Here is a 23,061-nt window from a genome sequence, read left to right as displayed (position 1 = left end):
AAGGACGATGTGGGGAGGCAGGGTCTAGTCTCTGCAGATCTAGTCTCCCTCAACTGCCTTTCTCTACTGCCTGGTCACCCCTAACTGCCCTCACTGATTGCCTGCCAGGGTAGGAAACCCAACTGCCTTCCTCTACTGCCTGGTCACCCCTAACTGCCCTCACTGATTGCCTGCCAGGGTAGGAAACCCACCCTTGTATGAATTTTGTGCACTGGGCCTCTAGTATTTCTTATAAAGGACCTACTTTGAACAAATATTTCCAAGAACATCACCTTAATAATTCCCCTGATAGAATTATATATAGATCTAATCTAGGTGAGTATTTTAGATAAATATTGTGTAAACATAGGAATAGATGAAATTAACTGTCCAGAAGAAAAATGAGAACTTCTGTATAATAATAGATATTTGTTACCCCTCAGATCCTTCCTTGTCTAATATTAAACATTTTCTGTTCCAAATCAGTGTTACCAGTTTAATGTTGTTACTGTTGTTTATGATACGTAAATGTCATATTAGATGCAACAAACAAATAAACAAATAACACAAAACTTAAGACAAACAGCAAAAAAGACTCGGATCATGATGGCTCAAAAATTAGGAATGATCTAGAGTACCTTTTAACAAGGGCATATAGGATCTGACTGCCTCCCATTTACCTGTGTTTTATTTTGAATAATAATTAGACTTTGAATGCCATCTAAGCTTATGGTCTTGCCCCATCCACAGTGGTCTACCCTGTTCAGTAAGATAAATGCTGACATTGAGACATCCTAGGAATTTCAAGCTTTCCTAGCACTGTGGATTCCAGACTCCATTATCCAATCAAAAGGTTGGTCATCTATGCATCCTTTGGATTAATTTATGATCAAAGGGGATGTGTAGACAAAAGGAACCACATGCTAATCTGACAATCTCAGGGAAGGCCTGCATAGCAATTTTCAAACTCAAAGAGCTTATGTAACCACAAAGGATGGTCTGAAATTAAACTTTAACTAAAAGTATTTATGGTGGGCAGTCATCTCCAAGGATGGTATTTTCCCTGGCAAGGTCAATTTTTACCTTAACCAATCTTACTGTCTTTTTACATCTATAATAATGCATCATTGAAATATCAGGATAACTGATATTTCAATGATACAATGTAACTTCCCTTTTGCTGGACCTCTCAGGGAACAACCAAATGCCCCTGGGCACCAGGATAGATACCATAAATTCCTTCCTTTTTATTGTTATCATGTTATTGTTGACTGTTAACTATTTTATACCACCTAAGTAAAAGAAGTATGTGTCTACCATTTTACTTTTCATCCAATCCCAGAGGTTTCCCCACTTTGCTTTCTCCCACCTTGTAACCCATTTATGTCTTCTCCTTTGATTATCCTATCTAATAAAGATAAAATATGCTAATTGACCCTCATGCCATTGCAAAGATGGTGGCACCCATAGCCAATAAGGAGGGAATATGCTAATTAACTGCCAAACCCTCAAAGATGATGGTACCCAGTTCCCTCAGCCCTGCTGGGGCAGCAGGCATCCAGCAAGGCCAGGCTTGCTCCTAGCTGCTTCATGCACCTGCTTCCAGAGTCCCCAGTTGCTCAGGGCCAGCCCAAGGCACAGGCAAGCCTTGGATTGTGGCTGTCCAGCCACCCAGGGCTGCCCGAGGCTCAGGTAACCGGGTCTGGCTGAAGCTTGTGCTGACAGCAGTGGTAGCAGCAGAGGTGTGATGGGGGTGTCACCTTCCCCTGATCGCTGGGTCACCTCCTAACCCTGAGGGCTCCAGACTGTGAGAGGAGGCAGGCCAAGCTGAGAACCTTCCCTCCAGTGCATGAATTTTGTACTGGGCCTCTAGTAATGTATAAAAATAGATGAAAAACCACCATTCTCTGGAGCATTATCCTAATCCATTGATATTCTGCTTCCTGGCAATTGTTGACAGTTTGGCTCAAATAAACTCACAAAAATTATTTACAGGTTTGAATGTTTTTATGTTAACAGTTCATATACTAGGAGAGTCACTGAAGTTTAATATTTAATTTTGAGTTTACTGTGCACTATCAATAATACCTAGTTTTAACTAGGGTCAGAAGCTACTGAGTATCTAAGAATCTGTTATTGTTTAAATCCTGTTCTCTATGAGAAATTATTCTTTGTGTATGTTGTGATAATGTCACAATAATTAAAAATAAGGGTCTGTGTATATAAATACAGCATATATAGTTAACTAGAGGTCTAGTGCATGACCTCTAGTTAACTATATATGCTGTATTTATATACACAGCTCAGCCTGCCACCCTCTCCTCCCTCAGCTCAGCCTGCCACCCTCTCCAATCTGGGACTTTTCAGGGGATGTCTGACTGCCGGTTTTGGCCTGATACCACAGGGCATCCCTCTCACAATCTGGGTCTGCTGGCTCCCAACTGCTTGCCTGCCTAATAGCCTGATCACCCTCTAACCCCTCCCCTGCCAATTGATCAATAATGCCTAACTGCTCCCCTGCTGGCCCGAATATCCCCTACTGCCCTTCCCTGCTATCCTGGTTACCCCTAACTGCCCTCCCCTGAAAGCCTGGTTGCCCCCAACTGTCCTACCCTGCAGGCCTGGACCCCCTCCCCCCAAGTGCCCTTCTTCCCCTGAAGGCCCAGTCACCCCTAACTGCCCTCCCCTCCAGGCCTGGTCACCCCTAACTTCCCTTCCTGCCAGCCTGGTCATCCCCAACTGCCCTCCCCTGCTGGCCATCTTGTGGCGGCCATCTTTGACCACGTGGGGGTGGCCATCTTGTGCTATGGCATGAGGGTCAATTTACATATTACATCTTTATTATATAGGACTAGAGGCCTGGTGCATGAAATTCATGCACTGGGGAGGGTGTCCCTCAGCCCAGCCTGCACCCTCTTCAATCTGGGACCCCTTGAAGGATGTCCAATTGCAGGTTTAGGCCTGATCCCTGTGGGGCAGCAGGCACATGGCAAGGCTGGGCTTGCCCCTAGCCCCTCCATGCGCCTGCTTCAGCCCAGCCTGCCTAGTGTAAGGGTCAATCGGAGAGCCCTCTCACAATCTGGAACTATTGGCTCCTAACCACTAGCCTACCTGCCTGATTGCCCCCTAACTGCTCCTCTGCTGGCCTGATTGCTCCCAACTACCCTCCCCTGCTGGCCTGTTCTCCCCCCAAGGCCTTTATTTGTATATGACCCTTCACAGAAAATTTTACTAACTCTGCTTTACAATAGGGTTTGATGATTGAATCATTGGGACCAGACACCAAGATTTCCTTTCTTTTAATAGTGGAGGGAACAATTATCTTGTCTTTAGGTTGCCCTGAAATTAAAATAATTACTTAGAAAAGTATAAAAGCACCATATAAAGACAACTGTCTTTTTCATGTACTGAAAAGATAATGAAATGGTAAAACGAAAAACACTATTTTTATTCTTTTCCCTCCTTCCTTTACAGCCTTTATTTAAACTTTGAAATTTATAAAAATTTCACTCCAATTTTCATTTCTTTACTTTCATATTATTTTGTATAGGTTTCAGGTTTTATTATACATTAGTTACAGAATAGTGGTTAGACAATCATATACTTTACAAAGTGTTCCCGGATATTTCCAATACCCACCTGGCATCATACCATCATTACAACACATTGACTATATTCCCTATTTAAGTGACAATGGGTTTACAGGTTCCTCCCAGTCTTTCTTTTGTGTTTTTCACCTTTCCTTTTCTTTTTCACTTCTTCCCTCATTTTCTTTATATAGTATCTCAATTGGCCATCAAAACTCAATGAAGGCACTGGAATTTGACTCAGTGCACAGGGAGCCCGCAGAGCCTTGCTCTCTGTCCTTCCTAAGGGGCAGCCGCGGGGCAAACAGAACAAACCTTCCAGTCAGGCTTCCGAGCCTCTTTCTCAAGCACCTCTTCATTGCGGACACTCCACATTCTTTTCTCTTCCCGGTGTCCTGCCCCCATTCTTTACTCCCTTTTCCTCCCTCCCCCCTCCCCCTGTCTCCGGAGCAGGTGGATGGCTAAGCACTCACCGCCTGGGCGTGCTCTGCCCTGGGGCAGGGCACCACGGGCTTGCTTTTGGGTCAAGGCAGGAATAGGAGTCACCGCCTCTGAAGTGTGAAGGCCGCCTGGGAGAGGCTGGTTAGCACTGGGAGCTTCTCTGAATCATGTCAGTTAGTCTGGTACCCTGCAGTGCAGCACCCCTCCACTGAGGTGGCACCACCTCTCAACCTCTGCCTCAGGGCTGTGGTCCTTGCCCCTCCGCCCGGTGTCCTTCCATGCCCCTTGATCCCTGGCCCAGCTCACCCGAATCTTAGGGCCTCTGCAGAACCTCTCTCTGCAGGCGAGGCAGATCCCTGTCTGCTGGTCCCCTGCCCCAGCCCGAGCCCCCTCTGGTGCACCCTGCTTGATCTATGGCATTGGTGACAGCACACTCCTAGCAAGCCTGGTACCCAGAAGGGCACAGGGTCAGTTCTTTGCCCAGAATGTTAGAGGTTGCAGTAGCATTTGCAGATATTGCTCAGAACCTGCTGGCGAAGGCAGCACCTGTGTGGAGTGTCCTCATAGAGGGATAGTGAGGTGCTGCTCATCGCTCCTTGGAATGCCCCCCTCTTGGCAAGGCGCTTTGCACTCGCCCTGGAGAGGCCCTCAGGCAGCCCCGCAGTTGGACTTCGGGCCTCTTCCACATTCATCCATCCCTCTCTCCTGCAGTGCTTGGGCTCCGAAAGAAAAGGACCAAGACCAAGAAGGACAAAGCCCAAAGGAAATGAGTCTTGAACCCCCACATCTAATTCTTTGGATTTCCTCCTGCACCTCCTCTCTGTGTCACTTCTTGAACGGGCACCCTGTGGCCCAGCCACATGGCCTCTGTGCGAGCTGGTATAGTTGGTCTCCATGAAGCTGTGAATCTATGTCCAGAGGCCCGGTCTGGGTCTCAGCAACCCCATGCCTGTGATATTTCCAGAGCCCATCGATATGGCTAAGCAGGCCCAGCCCTGCCTCCCTGGGGCAACAATGTTCCCGATGTTCCAGGTGCCCCACAGGAGTGGCTAAGCATGTTCCTCCCAGGGCCTGCAATGTGGGTGGTGTCTGGCACTGCCCACCCCCGATGGACTGGTACCTTGCTGGTGGTTTCTGGTTCTGCCTGCCTGTAGAGAGCCGCCTGAGAAGGCACATGGACATTCTTTAATTCTTATCAGCTGAGCCCAAGGGCACTGGCAGAATCCTGTTATCAGTACTGATTTCTTAATCCATGTGCTTGGAATGAGGAACAAATAGGACCTTGACTCACCCAGGTCTTGATATGCTAAATCTTGTACCAAAAAATAAGGAGCTTACCCAGATCTTGATGAATAAGATCTGGGCACACCCGAAACTCCTTTTCACCTTAAACTGCCCTTTGGAAGCCAATAAATATGCTGTGTTGTCTGTGGTGAGTGTGACTGTCTCTCCATCAGAGAGATGGCACCCACCTAGCTCCCAGCTTTATGAATCTATTTCTGCCTCTTGTCTCTTTCTTTCTCTTTCTCTTATTTCTTAATCCCCAGCTCCTCCCCTCAGGAACCTGTAATTTTTCCGTGTGAGACACGGAAAAAAGAGAAACACCACACCTGCCTGGCCTCCTCTGGCCCCTGATGGAATTAGACCCCCATATTTGATGGGTTAATGTGCATATTCACTCTGATTGACTGGTGGATGTAGCAGAGTGATGGTTAATTTGCATGTTTCTCTTTTATTAGTGTAGAGAATCTATATAAAAGCCTAAGTGACCATTACGACTGAACAACCAGAATGACCAGAATGATTACTATGACATGCACTGATCACCAGGGGACAAAAGCTCAATGCAGGAGCTGCCCCCTGATTGTCAGTGCGCCCCCACAGCAGAAGTGCTGCTCAGCCAGAAGCCAGGCTCATGGCTGGAGAGTGCAGCTGTGGCAGGGGAAGCCTCTCCCACCTTCAGAGCAGTGTTACCAGATGGCTGTGGCAGGTGCAGTGGGGCCAGGATGAGTGGCAGCAGAGTTATGTCTGGCTCGGCTAGGGTTCCTCCCAAAGCCGTCTGTGCTTCAGCACTGCTATATCCCTCAGGGGTTGGCCTGCAAGGATCGGGCCAAAACTGGCAGTCCAGTATCCCCCTGAGGGGTCCCTGATTGCAATAGTGTGCAGGCCAGGTTGAGGGACCCCACCCAAGCATAAATTCATGCACTGGGTCTCTAGTATTGTAATGACTAAGTATGGTGCCAGGTGTGTGTACTGGAAATGTCTGAGAAACACTTTGTAAAGATTGTCTAATCACTATGCTATAGTTTAAAACTCATATAAAATATTGAGTGTATACTGTAATTGAAAAATAAAGTTTAAAAAAGAAAAGTCTGATTTATTGAGTCATGAAGCATTTTGTCTGATACTTTTTTCCACTAAAAAGAGCTTTTTATGATTAATGTATGTTAAGTCACACATTAAGTAAATAGATATTAAGAAAATAATGCAGAGAAACAGGTTCTCTTTGTAAAGCATAGACACATTCTGTATTTTATAAGCTCTCCAATTCATATACAGTAGTCTCATTAGAACAACTCGTTGTAGAGTGAAATTTGGTATAAAAGTAACCTGGCCCAAAAGTTCAAAATCGACTTCTTTTAGTGATGCTTCACTGATTACTATATTTAGTGACAGAGACCCCTCTCCCCCAGGATTGCATGGTAGTCAGATCCTGACCATCTTAATTACTAAAATAACAAGTTAATTGAGAGCACTTGCCCTAACAGTCTACATAAATTGAACCCAGTGCTAAGTAGTACCAAGTCCATGAACTATTGTATTTGAAACTGCTTAACCCAAACATTCCTATACAAGCTATAATATAACCAAAGTGGTAGATAATCATCTGTCAAAAGGCAAAGCAAAAAAAAAAAATGGATAATAAAGAAATTATTAATATTTGATGAGTGAGCTCCTGAGCTGTATAGTACTTTCTATTTACCAAAGTCCTTCAGGAGATAGTTGAGTGGTAGATGATATTTGTAAATTACCCAATGGAAGGAGACTATACACTACTCAAGCAATTATCAAGCTTTTTCATTTCATGGCACATATAAACTAATACTAAAATTCTTTAGCACACTAAAAAATATACTTTTTCTATTTTGACAAAAAATAAGTATATAATTTAGATTTATTTCCACTGGATGGCTATTGTTGTGTTAGCTGTTGTTATTTTTCTATTTGATAATCTAAGGGGAAAGAGGTCAGTGCCCATGACTAAATGGTCAGATATTTAATGCTTTTAAAATTCGTGCAATCCACAAGTGTGCTTGCTGTAGCACACTGGTTGAAAATCTATTTTTTAAAAAGACTTTGAATGTGAAGGTTAGAACTTCCCAAAAGAAGATAGGCAAGTATTAGATACTTTTTACCTCTCTCCCAGTACCACTGTAGCTTCTTTCTCTTTCAAGCAAGAGATGTTTGATGCGTTCACAGACATCAGACAAATGCACCTCTATAACCTAAAGAAAGGTTGGTCTTCTAATAATCTTCCTTCCACTAGGATGTCCACTGTGGCCAGGTTATGGCTGCAAGTGGAAAGGTATTCCAGACAAAACCTAAAGGTTAGTTTTTAGGTATGGTTCTTCCCCCCCACACCCGGGCCTTACTTTTGCTTGCAATACATTTACTAGCTTATCAAAGATTAGTGATAAAACTACTGACATTTTTCATTTAAAACCAAGATTTTTGCCATTTGGTGAAAGCACATTTCCTAGGAAGGCAATGGGAGGCTTGCCAAGTAAGCTCATTTAATCAAGTTCTCTGGTTTTTAACACTCTAAGTAGTGCTACAAGTTATATTTTTAGGTACAGAGAGAGACCACTATGTGATTATTCAACTAGAGATATTAAAGAATGATACTTTCCTTTTGGATATAAGAAGAATATGATGGATGATGCTGGCCACCACCAAGACTTCTGGAGTGACAATTGCAGAGATTCCCATGGTTTAGAGCAGATGTTGATTAGAAGCTAATACAATATCCTATGGCCAATTCAAGTTCTGGACATGGTTATGTGATTATGCTACTCTGAGGTTTAAACTAATGTACTATTATCATCTATTACATTTTTTTAATTCTATTAAGTATGTATAAGAAGCACTTTTGTTAAACATATGATGTTAAAAAACACCACTTTCTTCCTCTAGATAACGATGTTCCTCATCACTTGTGGGTTCAATACTGAAAACATCTAGGCTCAGTTCTTAGAGAATATTGTCTTGTTAATGTGAATGTAACTCTATGGCACTTCTTTGCTGTCAAAATGTCACCAAACCTCTCATTTTCTACAAATATTGAGCACCAATAAGGTATATGATCATGCAAGAACTCTACTATTTCTCACTTTCTACCAAAACAGAGCAGTCTCTCTTCAACAATTCCTTTTAGACTCAACATATTCTTCAGTTTAACTGAAAATTAAATAAGCAAATTAAACAAGGGGAGGTCTGATGAGGATGAGAAACAATTCAAATACAAATTAGTGATTTACTTTCCTTTTATTTTTCCTTTTATTCCCTCCCAAGTAGTAGAAAAGATGATTTGTGGGTTGAGTTACCCCTGGTCATAATTCTATGCTGTCTTCACCTACTAGAAAACTTGTCATAATAAACAATGTGCATTATCTTCTCAGACTACCAATTACAATCTAGTGATAAAATGTTATACAAATAAGAAACAATGTGATACTTGCACCTAGAAAGTTAATACAATACAATAGATGCCTCTGAAACTTCTCAGAGAGTCTATTAGCACCTTTGAATAAGTTCATCTCCATTGCGTAGCGAAAATGCCTAAAATGAGAAGTACATTCTTTGCTGTCCATTGATAGCTCTGTGTTTGTGTGAAAACATTGTTGCTGCTTTCTGGGAAAGAGGAAAGAGGTGGTATATGGTCTGATTTTTTCCTTTTATGCATGACAGAGTAGACAAATTCAAATCAAAGTTTATTAGTCAGGTCCTCTAAGCAGCTTCATCACAGAAGTTCCCATTTCTCTGCCATTTATAGAAGCATTTGGATTTCTGTTAAGTCTGAGGCACTTGAAGGAAATGTTGAATTTCACCCATGGTCCTCAAACCTCCGAGCTATCGGTGTGGTAGCTATGTGGGGACATCATGGGCTCACTGCTGCCTGAGCCCTTGGGGGCATCCTTCCTCCTGGCACTCCTCTTGCTCTTGCATATCACTGCCACAAGGGCAACGAGGCCAAGGGTGAGTAATCCCACGGTGACGCCTCCCATGACCATGACCAGACTGACCTCAAAGATGGGGCTGTTGTGCTCCCAGGGGAGGATGCTGTCAAGAGGAACTCTTTCTTTGGGGTCCTGCTTCTTTTTGGTTCGGTCCAGGGAAATGTGCTGGATGTTTGTTCCCCGGCTGTTTTTAGCCCCAATAGCCCATACCAGTGGGGGTGTGCTCCTGACCTTCCTTTTCTTCCTGCTCTTGATAGTTGGCTGCGGCTTTTGTGGACTCACTACAGAGTGGTACTGGTACTCCACACTTCTTTTACCAATGCCTCTGTTGGTGTTGTCTTTTGATTTTACTGTGTAGATCGTGTGTATGTACCATTCTCGGCCCAGAGCGACCTAAAAAACACAACACTGTTAGAAAATGGTAACTATGTCAACATAATTCATGACTATTTGCAAGAGAAATTATGGCTGTGATAATAAATGCTAATTTAATTTAGGGTGCAAAATTAATATACTTAATATTGTTGCATGTGTAGTATGTGTAAGGCTTTCTGTAACACTCTAAATTATTTGTTTAAACAATTAAGGGAGCATGTGTTGGTAAATATTTGGTAATCTATAACTTGTAGTCATAGGATGTCAGAACTATAAAGAACTTTAGATATCAGTCTAACTTACTAAAAATACATGGCAGTTAAGTAACTTGCCCAATGTTATTCAACTAGTAAGTAGAAGAGGCAGGACTAGGATTCAGATCTTTTGGACCTCTTCTCTAGTATGTCCTGCTACATATCCTATATAATAAAAAGGTAATATGCAAATTGACTGTCACTCCACTCCAACACACAAGATGGCTGCCCTCATGTGGTCAAAGATGGCCACCCCCATGTGAACACAAGATGATCACCACAAGATGGCGAGCAGGGGAGGGCAGTTGTGGGAGATCAGGCCATCAGGATAGGGCAGGTGGGAGTGATCAGGCCTCATGGGGAGGGAAGTTGTAGGGGATCAGGCCTGCAGGGAAGGGTAAATGGGAGGGAAAAAGTCTGCAGGGAAAGGCAGTTGGGGGAGACCCAGGCCAGCAAGGGAGGACAGTTAGGGACAACAAGGCCTGCAGGGGAGGACAGTTGAGGGGACCAGGCTGCAGGGGAGGACAATTGGGGGTGACTGGGCTTTCAAGGGAGTGAGGGTAGTTGGAGGGGATGAGGCCAGCAGGGGAGGGCAGTTGGGGGTGACCTGGCCATCAGGAAATGGCAGTTGGGGGCAACCAGGTTGGCAGAGGAGGGCAGTTAGGGGCAACCAGGATGGCAGAGGAGGGCAGTTAGGGGTGACTGGGCCATCAGGGGAAGGCAGATGGAGATGACCAAGCCTGCAGGGGAGGACAGTTAGAGGAAATTGTGCTGGCAGGGGAGCATTTATATGTCAATCAAGCTAGCAGGGGAGTGGTTAGGGGGTGATCAGGCATACAGGCAGGTGAGCAGTTGGAAGTCAGCAGTCCTGGATACTGAGAGGGATGTCTGAATACCTGATTAGGCCTGATCCCACTGGGACATCCCTCGAGGGGTCCCAGATTGGGGAGGGTGCAAGCTGGGCTGAGGGAACTCCCCATGCATAAATTTCATGCACTGGGCCTCTAGTTTATATATAAAACTATAGAAAAGTTTTCTGCTTTTTCAGAGCTTGAAAAGAAGAGATTTTTTGAAGGTCCATTGGAGCCTTTAGGATTTAGAAGTGTTCAAATGCTTCCAGAGTTAACAGTAATAACAGAAACCAAAATATATACTTCTACTTCAGAATAACAAAATGTGTTTCCTTAAGATTCTCTCTTTAGTTTGAATAAGGATAACACATTTCTCTGACCCATTCTGTCTGAACAATTTTTAGTAAATATCCTAAAAGTCCTAAGGATTCAAAATGTGAACACATCTCTGAATTTGTCTTACTTATTTGCTTGATATAGTTATGGTCACCTGTGTCTGTTTTTACTGTCTATCTGTAGGTTACAATTCTCGATCTTGATTTATTAAGTCTTTGAGAGTAGAGATTTATGTGCTGTGTACATTGTTTGTCTGAGTCCAGCAGTTCACACAAAAATGGTCATGAAAAGTCAACAGGAAGAAAATTTTGCATAAGGAAAGCAGAGTTCCCACCCATCAGATTTAGATTTCTTTTGGGCTGAATAAGAATCTTTATTAAATATTGACTTAAAAATGATACATTAATAAAATAATAATAGCTAGTGTTAATTAAATGCTCACCATGTGTGCAGTATGGTTGGTTGTGGTTTACATGCATTACTCAATGTTCATATAAACCAAATGACATATTATTATTACTGTATTACAAATGAGACATCTGAGGCATTTAAATATTAAGTAACTTGCATGTGGTTACATAGCTATTATAAGAGAGCTTGGTATTGGCCCACCTGAAAGAGTGGTGTTGAGTCCACTTTAAATCCATCAGATCCAGGCTGATTTACTAAAGGAGTAGCTTCAGGGTCATCTGCTGCCAGTTTGGCATTAAACAGAATATTTCCAAAACTGGTGGCTTGTGTCTCTGGCTGAGCTTTGTCCTTTAAGAAATAATAAAAATAAGAATTGCTGTAGAAAATGCCAAATCATGAAAGCTTAGAATGTTTTCCTATTAATTTTGTACAAGTACAAATTACCATAAAATGTCACATTTTAGTTTCATTTGAAACTATGCTATTATATTAAAACATAAGACAAAAATGCTTAACTTTTAATATGTACCTAGTTCATTTGGGATCAAAGCACTTACCCTAAGTAAGAAAATGTAGTTTTGGCAGAGACTGTGCCCTTTTGAAGGGGAGAGCAGCTGTGTTCAGAAGCCCAGCCTTACCTCCAACCAGGGCGACTTCGGATATATCCTGAGACCCTATAACACAATGCTACAAGACCAGTGCCTTCTCACAGAGCAGATAGAAGGAACAGCTGAATCAAACAACACCCACCTGGAATTGGTGAATTAAACACAGCTGGTGAGGCAATCCATGGACAGAAAGTCAGATATCGCTTAGAGCAGTGGTTCTCAACCTTTTTAATGCTGCAACCCTTTAATACAGTTCCTCATGTTGTGATGACCCCCAACTATAAAATAGTTTTCATTACCACTTCATAACTATAATTTTGCTACTGTTAATGAATCATAATGTAAATATCAGTTTTTCCCCGATGGTCTTAGGTGACCTTGCTAGCACATAACACCATCAGAAAACACAGATATTTACGTTACAATTCATAACAGTAGCAAAATTACAGTTATGAAGTAGCAAAATAATTTTATGGTTGGGGGCACCACAATATAAGGAATTGTATTAAAGGGTTGCAGCATTAAAAAGGTTGAGAAACACTGCTGTAGAGCTATGAATTTCCCTCTCAGAACTGCTTTCACTGTTTGCCATAGTTTTTGGATTGTTGTGTCATTTGCTGCCATATGCTTTTTATTTCTTCTTAGATCTCTCTGGTAGTCCAGTCACCCTATCGAGTAAAGAGGGAATATGCTAATTGACCTTTATGCTATCTCAAAGATGGTGGCACCACAGCCAATAAGGAGGGAATATGCTAACTGTCTGCCCTGACCACAAAGATATCCTCGCCCACAGCCAATGAGGGAATATGCTAATTGGCAGCCACATCCTCAAAGATGGTGGCTCACACAGCCACAAGATGGCAGTGCCCAGTTTCCTCAGCTCTGCCCCAGGGGATGGGTAGGGGACAGGCACATGGTAAGACCCCTGGAGCCCCCAGGCATCTTAGCCCCCCAGATGCCCAGAGACGGTCCAAGGTACAGAAAAGCCTCAGATGGTGGCTCCCCAAGCTGCCCAGGGCCACCCGTGGCTCAAATAACCATGGCCGGCCAAGGATTGTGCTGCCAGCAGTGGTAGCAGCAGAGGTGTGATGGGGCATCCACTTCCTCTGATTGCTGGGTCACTTCCAACTCTTGAGGCCTCCTGGACTGTGAGAGGGGGCAGGCCAGGCTGAGGGAGTCCCCCTCCAGTGCATGAATTTTCATGCACCAGGCCTCTAGTTGTTTAATATCATGGTATTTAGTATCCAGATGTTTGATTTTTAATTGTTTTTTATTGTAGTTGATTTCTAGCTTATGCCACTGTGATCTAAGAAGATACTTAATACAATTTCAATCTTTTTGAATTTGAGGAGACTTTGCCTGTGTCCCAACATATGGTTTATCTTTGAAAATGATCTATGTGCATTTGAGAAGAATGTATATTCTGTGTCTTTGGGGTGAAATGTTCTGAAGATGTCAATTAATTCCATCTGATCTAATGTGTCATTTAGGATTGATATTTCTTGTGTTTTTTTTGTTGTTGTTTGTTTTTGTGTGTTTTTTTTGTTTGTTTTTTTAGAGGATTTGTCCAGGGGTGTTAGTGAGGTATTAAAGTCCCCTACTATGACTGTATTGCTGTCAATCTCTCCCTTGATATCCTCCAGAAGTTTATTTGCATATTTGGTTGCTTCTGTATTGGATACATATATAATTACCAGAGTTATATCATCTTGTTGGGTTGCTCCCTTTAGTATTATGAAGTGACCTTCCTTATCTCTTGTTATGTCCTTCACTTTGAGATCTAATCTTTTATTTTTTAATTTATTTTTTCATTTTTTTATTGTTCATATTATTACAAATGTTCCTTTCCCCCCTCCCCCCCCCCCCCCACCATTGCTCTCCTCCACCAGGTTCCCCCCCCACCCTCTGCCCTTTCCCCACCCCCCATTGTCCTCATCCATAGGTGCACAGTTTATGTTCAGTCTCTTCCCACATCCCCCTCTCCCCTTTTTCCCAAGAATCGACAGTTCACTCCCCTTCCATACCTCTGATTCTATTATATTCAACAGTTAATATTGTTCATCAGATTTTTTTTTAATTCCCTTGGTTTTTAGATTCACTTGTTGATAGTTACCTATTTGTTGTTAATAATTTTTATCTTTATTTACTTTCTCTTCTGAAAGAACCCCCTTCAGCAATTCATATAATTCTGGTTTGGCGGTGATGAACTCCTTTAGCTTTTTTTTTATTAGTGAAGCTCTTTATCTGACCTTTGATTCTGAGTGATAGCTTTGCTGGATAGATTATCTTTGGCTGTAGGTTCTTGCTATTCATCACCTTGAATATTTCTTGCCATTCCCATCTGGCCTGCATGGTTTCTGTTGAGAAATCAGCTGACAATCGTATAGGTGCTCCTTTATAGGTAACTACCTTCTTTGCTCTTGCTGCTTTTAATATTCTCTCTTTGTCTTTTGCTCTTGGAATTTTAATTATGATGTGTCTAGGTGTGGTCCTCTTTGGATTTCTTTTGTTTGGAGTTCTGTGCGCTTCCTGGACTTGTAAGTCTAATTCTTTCACCAGGTGGGGGAAGTTTTCTGTCACTATTTCTTTCAGTATGTTTTCGATATCTTGCTCTCTCTCATCTTCTGGGACCCCCATAATTCTGATGTTGGTTCACTTGAAGTTGTCCCAGAGGTTTCTTACATGATCTTCAATTTTCTGGATTCTCTTGCCTTCTAGCTTCTACGGAGGAGTGTCTTATGGCTCTTTATGTTCCAACTCTTTGACTTGATTCTTGCGATCTTTCATTCTGTTTTTAGGACTCTGTATAATATTTTTTATTTCAGTCAATGTATTCTTTATTTCTTGTTGATCCCTTATTATTTCTTGTTGATCCCTTATCATTTCTTATTGATTCCTTATTAATTCCAGTTGATCCCTTTTCATATCCTCATAGGTCTTATCCATCTTTTCTAGGAAATTCTTGAAAAACCTTAGAAGCGTAGATTTGAACTCTATATCCAGTCGCTTTTTGTCCTCCATTTCTTTCGTTTGTGATCTATTTCATCTCCATATTTTCACAGCTTTCCTGAGTTGGTAGCCTTAAAAGTCTCTGTGTTCTGCTTGGATGGGGCAGGGTTTCAGGGTGGAGTCTGCAGCTTTGGCTTCCGTCAGCCCCGCCCTATGCAGCTCCTGGGTCTCAGGGTCCTTCAGTACTAGTTGCAAGCGCCTCTGAGAGAAAGGTGCCCTTGATTTTCGCCTGCTGCCAAACAGTCTATGCTCTCCCCCAATGAGCCAGGTATTGGGGTTCAGTTCAGTTGGAAGTGGAGTTGGAGGTGGCGTTCAGAGCAGTCTGGAGCCCCTGTCTCCTTCCTGCCACGGCAATCCCGCGGCACAGCCAACCCTCCCTTCTCTGCTTTCAATGTGCCACCGGGACCTCCTTTCACTGGTTCCCCGGGGTTCCGCCTTGCAGCCCAGCACCCTCTGTGTGAGCCTGGGTCCCCAGGGTCTGGCCTAGAACTGGGGTTCAGAGCAGTCAGAACTGGGGCTCAGCACAGTCGGAGTTTTATCTCCTTCCCACTTGGGAAAGCTAGCCAGGCACTCAGCCTCCCTCCTCTCTGGCTCCGTCCTCTCCGCGTGCGCCGTGCGTCTCCGTACCTTAGGCCAGGGGTGTCGAACTCAATCAGAGAAGGGGCCAAAATCTAAAATCCAGCCTAAATCGTGGGCTGAATGGTTTACTGAACAGTCATAAACTGACAATGTTAACCAGAAATGTGAATTTAAAATGAGTGGAACAATCTTTTCCTTAACAGTGCTGTTAACCAACTCACATGCTATCAAGCAAAATAGTAATATTGGTATCAAGCAAAACAGTAATATTGGAATGTACCTAAAATGCTCATTGTTTTGTTTTCTGGCTAGATGTCTGACACTGTTTTCCCCGGATCAATGAGTCAATGTTCGGTTTTATTTCTTGGGCTGTAGCAACCCGCAAAACAGCATGGAGGTTGTCATCGGTAATGCGTGATCTGTGCTTGTTTTTGTTCAGATTCATTATTGAAAACATCTGTTCACAAAGATAGGTGCTCCTGAACATGGATAGAATACGGGCAGCATGAAGTCGGAGCTCTGGCATTGAATCAGGGGGCAGTAGAGGGTAGAAGTCCTCAATTTCAACATCCTGAAACCTTGATTTCAGGCCACTGTCAGACTGAAGCTCGATTATCTCCATCTGAAGGTGATGGGGCACATTGTTGACATCAACTGTAAAAGGATTGGCAAAGATGTCAAAGCCTGAGTGCTGTGTTCTAAAGTCAGAGAAGCGCCGCTCAAATTCACTTAGTAAACGGCTAACTTTGGTAGCCAGCCGACTGCAAGGAAAAGTACCAGAAATAGTGGTTGAGAAACTCAAACAAACGGGAAAGTGGGCAAGATTGTCCTGTTCCAGTTGGGACTTCCATAGTTGAAGTTTACGCTGGAATGCTGTGATCATGTCAGACACCTTCGTGATGACTTGTTTGCGTCCCTGCAGCTTCAGATTCAGTTGGGTGAGATGCTCGCATATGTCACACATCATAGCAAAATCACATAGCCAGGCAGGATCCAACAGTTCAGGCAAGGGCTTTCCTTTACTTTCCATGAAAAGAGCAATTTGTTCTCTGAGCTCAAAAAATCTTTTGAGGACTGCGCTCTTGCTCAGCCATCTTACTTCTGTGTGGTATGGCACGTCTCCATGCTCTGCACCCACCTCCTGTAAAAACTGCTGAAACTGGCGATGATTCAGGCCACGTGCCCATATAAAGTTAATAGTTTTAATGACTGTGGTCATTATGTCATTCATGTCCAGAACTTTTCCACACATAGCCTCTTGGTGGATAATGCAATGATAAGTAATCAAGGGTGTGTGGCAGTGACTTTTTTGCATTCTTTCCTTCATTAGTCTAACCAAGCCTTTCTTTTCTCTGCACATTGAAGGTGCGCCATCGGTAGTTAGCCCCACCAACTTTTCCCAGGGTAATTTAAAATTATTTATAGATTTCTCCACAGCCTCAAATATATCTCTACCAGTCATTGTCCCATGCATGGAAGCTACATCCAAAAGTTCCTCAGTGACAGAGAGGTCGGTCTTCGTAGCACGTATAAAGATGGACAGCTGCGCTGTATCAGTGTTGTCTGTGCTTTCATCGATAGCAAGTGAAAAAGCGGGATAACTGCATGCCTGTTCGGCCAGCTGTGATGATAGATTTCCTGAGAGTTCTTGAACTCTATCTGCAATGGTGTTTCTTGACAAACTGACATTTTGAAAACTCTGTATCTGGTCTGGGCATACTTGCTCACACACTTTTAGCATGCATTGCTTCAAAAAGGCACCCTCTGAAAAATACCTTGAAGTACGGGCAATTTCTTCAGCCACTATAAAGCTTGCTTTCACTGCAGCATCATTTTTCGCTGTAGCCTTTGTAAACATTTGCTGCTGTGATTGTAGTTTGCCTTTTAGTTCTTTAACAATTTTATGCTTTTCTTCCAAAGTATATTTGCCATACTTAACATTATGTTTGGTGTCAAAATGACGACGTATATTGTACTCTTTCATCACCGACACTGTCTCATAACACAATATACACACTGGTTTGCCCTCTCTAAGCACAAACATGTATTCATTTTCCCATTTGTCATTAAATTGTCTGCCTTCACCGTCAACTTTTCTTTTCCTGGACATTTTGGGATCAATATTGGCAGTAAAAGATGTAGTTTATTGGAAATCTGCGTTAGAAGGAAAAAGTTGAAAACTGCACAGGGATAGCTTGATTTGGCAGATGGAGTGGAGAAAAAAAAAGTCAGTCAATAAATGCCTGGCTGGGTACAGATAGCAGATTCTGTTGCGATTTTTATGCCTGCACTTTATGCCAGGAACTGGCAGCTTCTGCTGTGTATTTTTTATGCCCGCACACTCACTCTCTCCTCTGCTCTGCCACCGGCACAACCACATCGGATGCCGGACTATAGGTCACGCCTCCTGAATCTCGTGTGACTTGTTATCTATGCGCATGCGTAATAGATAGCAAGTACTGCGGCCGGCAAGGCGGCCGGCGAGATCACAAGCCTCCTATGTCACCACGCGTCATTGTGATGGAACGCAGCGGAGTGCAGTGATGACAGCGCGGTGCAGGCCACATTGCAAGGCCTGGTGGGCCGGATTTGGCCCGCGGGCCTTGTGTTTGACATGTGTGCCTTAGGCTTTTACAACTCCTCTGTGCTTCCTTCTGGTTTTCTCCTTGCTTCTTGTTGTAGAATTTCCAGTCAGTCGACTTTCCTATAGTTCTGGGTAAAGTCCATTTTATATTTTAGTCGTATTTTATTGAAATGTTGTGTGCTGCTGCGGCTAGGTATTTACCTGTCAGCTATCTTGGAACACTCAAGATCTAATTTTTTAGATATAAGTATTGCTACCCCAGCTTTTTTTTCATTTCCATTCACCTGAAATACCTTTTTGCATTCCTTCACCACCAGTCTCTTTGAATCCTTTGTTTGAGGTGAGTTTCCTGTAGACATCAGATAGATGGGTCATGATTTCTTATCCACTCAGCTCCACTATGTCTTTTGATTGTGGCATTTAATCCATTTACATTTATAGTTATTATTGAATGGTGACTTGATAGTCACCATTATTCTTTATGCCTGTGTTCCTTCTCTTCCTATTTCTTCTAGTTCATGAAGGATATTGGCCTGTAATTCTCTTTTTATTGTGTTGTCTTTATCTGGTTTTAGTATTAAGTTGATGTTGGCTTCATAGAATGAGATTGGAAGTGTTCCTTCCTCTTGAATTTTTTGGAATAGTCTGAGGAAGATAGGTTTTCATTTCCCTTGATTGTTTGGTAAAATTCCCCTGTAAAGCCATCTGGCCCTGTGCTTTTGTTTGCTGGAATCTTCACATGACTTCTTCAATTTCTCCCATAGTTATTGCATATTGAGATTTTTGAATCTTCCTGATTGAGTTTTGGAAGGTTGTATTTTCCTAGGAATATGTCCATTTCCTCCAGGTTGTTTAGTATGTTGGAATAGAGTTGTTCATAGTATTTTTTTTTAAACAATCCTTTGTATTTCTGTGGGGTCTATTGTTATTTCGCCTCTTTCATTTCTGATTTGTTTATTTTGGTCTTCTCTCTTTGCTTCTTGGTGAGCCTGGCTAAAGGTTCATCAATCTTGTTTATCCTTTCAAAGAACCAGCTCTTGGTTTCATTATCTTTTGTATAGTTGTTTTTTTAATTTTTATTTTATTATTATTATTTTTAATCTTTATGTCATTTATTTCTGCTCTGATCTCTATATCTCCTTCCTTCTGCTCAGTCTGGGCTTTTCTTGTTGCTCTCTTTCTAGTTCTTTGAGTTTTTGAGTTAGATGATTTCTTACCATTTTTCTAGTTTTTTGAGGTAGGCCTGTAAGCGCTATAAACTTCCTTCTCAAGACTGCTTTCATTGTGTCCCATAGATTTTGGATTTTTTTTTTGTCATTAGTTTCCAGGATGTTTTAAATTTCTTCTTTGATCTCTTTGGTGACTCAATCACTGTTTAATAGCATGATATTTAGCTTCCAAGTGTTTGAGTCTTTTGGATTGTTTTTATTGTAGTTTATTTTTAATATTATGCCATTGTGGTCTGAGAAGATGCTTGATATGATTTCAATCTTCTTGAATTTGGGGAGACTTTGCTTGTGACCCAATATGTTGTCTATTTTAAAAAATGTCCCATGTACACTTGAGAAGAACTTATATTCCATGACTTTGGGGTAAACTGTTCTGAAGATGTCAATTAAGTCCATCTGATCTCATCTTTAATATTTTTTGAATAATTTGAGAGGAATGTGTGCTAATTGTACATGATCTTCCTACTTTTCCTTTTAACCTTTGGAATAGCTTTATGGTGGATCAATTCACTGCTTTTATTATGATATGCTTTTATCAGTGAAAATATTTTTTTTTGGCTCTATTTTCTTCCTCATATTTTTAATTTTTTTCTTCTTAAAGAAGTCCCTTAACATCCCATCTAATAAAGAGGGAATATGCTAATTGACCCTCACGCCATCACAAAAGATGGTGGTGCCCACAGCCAATAAGGTGGGAATATGCTAATTGACTGCCGCACTTTCAAAGATGGTGGCGCCCATATCCAATGAGGAGTGAATATGATAATGGGCTGGCCGCCCTCAAATATGATGGTGCAAATAGCCACAAGATGGCAGCACCCATTCCCCTTAGCCCTGCCAAAGTGGCAAGCATGTAGCAAGCCTCCCTCAGCCCCCCAGCCACCCAAGGCCAGCTGGAGGCACTGCAAGCCTTGGATGGCAGCTGCCCAGGCTCAGGGCCAACTGAAGCTTGTGCTGCTGGCAGTGGCAGCAACAGTGGTGTGATGGAGCATCGCCTTCCCCTGATTGCTGGGTCACCTCTTGCCTGAGGGCTCCCAGACTCTAAGAGGGGGCAGCCTGGGCTGAGGAACCCCCCTCTAGTACGTGAATTTTCATGCATGAGGCCTCTGCTTGTGGTGAAAAACTCTTAACAACAACAACAACAAAAAAAAAATAGAAAAAGAAAAAGAAAAACTCTTTTAGCCTTTATGGGTAATCTTGATATAGATCTTTGCTTTTCATCACACTGAATATTTTTGGCTCTTCCTTCTGGCCTGTAAAGTTTCTTTTAAAAATTCAGTTGATGGTCGTATGGGAGTTACTTTTCTCTTGCTGCTTTTAAGACTCTTTTTGCCTTTAGTCTTTGCATATTAATTATGATGTATCTTGGTTTTCCTATGTAGGTTATTTTGTTTGGAACTCTCTGCTCTTTCTGAACTTGTATGCCTATTTAATTTGCTAGATTAGAATTTTCGATCTTTATTTCTTCAAGTATTTTTTTCAATCCCTTGCTTTTCTAGTTCTTCTCTAATTACTTTTGGCACATCAGTGGGTTAGTACACTTTATGTTGTTCCTGAGGCTCATAAAACTATCCTGTTTTTTGATTATTATTTTCTTTTTCTGTTCCAATTGAGTGTTTTCCACTATTTTTTCCCTCAGATTGCTAATTCAATCCTCTGCTTCTTCTGTTTTGCTGTTGATTCTATCTACTGTATTCTTCATTTCAGTTATTATATTCTTTATTTCTGACTGGTTCCATCTTATATAAGTTTTCACTGAGTTCATTATTCTTTCCTAAGTTCATTGAGCATTCTTATAATTGGTGTTTTGAATTTTCTATCTAGTCTCCATTTTCTTGTCTCCATTTTCTTTCTTTCTCTCTCTCTCTCTCTCTCTCTCTCTCTCTCTCTCTCTCTCTCTCTCTTTCTTTCTTTGTGTGGAATTTTCCCCTATTCTTTCATTTGGGAAATGTTTCTTTTTCTTTTTCCAGCTGCTTTACCTGTGTTTGTTTCTCTGTATTAGGTAAATCTGCTATATCTCCCATTTTTGGCCGAGTGCCCTTATGCAGTAGGTATCCTGTGGCACAATCAGTCTGGTCACCTGAGCTGGGTGCATCAGGATCTCTCTTTGTGAGTTGTGTATGCTCTCCTATTGTAATTGAGTTTTTATTCCTATTGGCATATCAGTAGGTTAGATAGACCCTTAGGCTGACTGACTGTAAGACTACCCATGAATACAGTGGATGATTTGTTGTGCAGGGGTTTGCCCCACATAATGATATTTGCATTAGCAGGGCTCTGGTACCGGTGTAGTTCACCCTTTCTGTATGTCATTTGTGAAGTTAATTGTATTGTGCTCTGATATGACATGAAGCAAGCTATTGTGTTGCTTCTGCGAACCCTGTTGATTTTCATAGCCATATGTCATGGGGACTTCAACTGTCAAAATTGGGGGTCTGGGCTGGTGACCCCAGTGTGGGGTTAGCATCTCTTGCTCCTCTGGAGGAACCTATACAACCAAGATATCCTTCCCTATTCTTAACAGCCACACATGAGTGTGGGATTATGCCATTTTGCTTTTCCATCCTTCCTACCAGTCTCAATGTGACTTATTTACAATATGTTCTTGGTTATAGTAATTTCATTAAGCTAGTCTCCAGGTGGTTCTCAAGAGTGGTTGTTCTGTAATTTAAGTTTAATTTTGATGTGGTTATGGGAGGAGGTAAGTACAGCATTCATTTACTTCATCTTGACTGAAGTCCACACTTACCACAATTTTAAATCTATGTAAGAGTGAAGTAGAATCAGCTAAGCAGCCATATTCTGCATTCTTTGGACTGTACTTGGGAACATAGCCATCAGCTCCAGTGCACAGAAACACCTTCTCAATACTGCAGTAAAAGGAATCACCTAGATTCTGGACAGGATCTACCATAACACGACCATAAATAATATCACCTGAAACAGAGATGCAGAAATGTTATTTCTATTATGTAACACTGCAAACAATTTGTGACAATAATGACACCAGAGAGAATTTCTTTCTCAATATGGCATCAAATGCAGAAGACCTTTTTGTATTAGCTTCAGGATCTGTTTTACTCCTATGCCTTATATATGACCACTTTGCAGAATGACTACAAATGACTGAATATGTATTGGCCTTCAAATAGTCAGCCAGTAGTGGAATAGCCTCAAGTCTTGGCCTATAATTTAGCCTCCATAATATCACATGTGGTTAAAATCCAGATTACATAAATTAGTTGATACGATGCAGAATAATACTTTAGGGAACAGCACTAAAAACATCAATAAAAAGCTGAATTAACTTTATATGATTGTGAAAGAGGGCTTAAGGAAATTCCCTGGTATTCACATCAATACTAAACTCTTACTACATGTTCTAGATATTTGGCAAGAAAATCACAATGCTGGCCCATGAAGCATTTACAATCCCATGAAGCTATAGTATTTGAGTTTGTAAAACTTGAAAAAACATTCAAGAAAAAATAATTCACTTAGGTAAGGAAAAATACCCTTAACAGGTTAAATATCCAAAAATGAAATCATTCAGTAACATAAACCCAATTCCAGTGACACCT

General features: G+C 41.9%; 1 protein-coding gene across 2 annotated transcripts in view; it reads right to left on the bottom strand.

Annotated features, from left to right (window-relative positions):
* Positions 1–9,077: 9,077 nt before the first annotated feature.
* FREM2 (FRAS1 related extracellular matrix 2) overlaps positions 9,078–23,061 on the bottom strand; it is a 301,513-nt gene continuing 287,529 nt past the window's right edge. For both annotated transcript variants that reach the window (XM_036454946.1, XM_045588592.1), the window contains 3 exons: positions 22,230–22,417; positions 11,673–11,819; positions 9,078–9,637 (listed from right to left, as the gene is read on the bottom strand). In XM_036454946.1, the coding sequence (XP_036310839.1) occupies positions 9,125–9,637; positions 11,673–11,819; positions 22,230–22,417 (848 nt within the window). In that variant the 3' untranslated portion in view covers positions 9,078–9,124. The remainder of the gene's footprint in view (positions 9,638–11,672; positions 11,820–22,229; positions 22,418–23,061) is intronic.

This window comes from Pipistrellus kuhlii, unplaced genomic scaffold, assembly GCF_014108245.1.
Source record: "Pipistrellus kuhlii isolate mPipKuh1 unplaced genomic scaffold, mPipKuh1.p scaffold_m20_p_3, whole genome shotgun sequence".
NCBI classification, from domain to species: domain Eukaryota; kingdom Metazoa; phylum Chordata; class Mammalia; order Chiroptera; family Vespertilionidae; genus Pipistrellus; species Pipistrellus kuhlii.
This window is presented reverse-complemented; position numbering and strand designations above follow the sequence as displayed.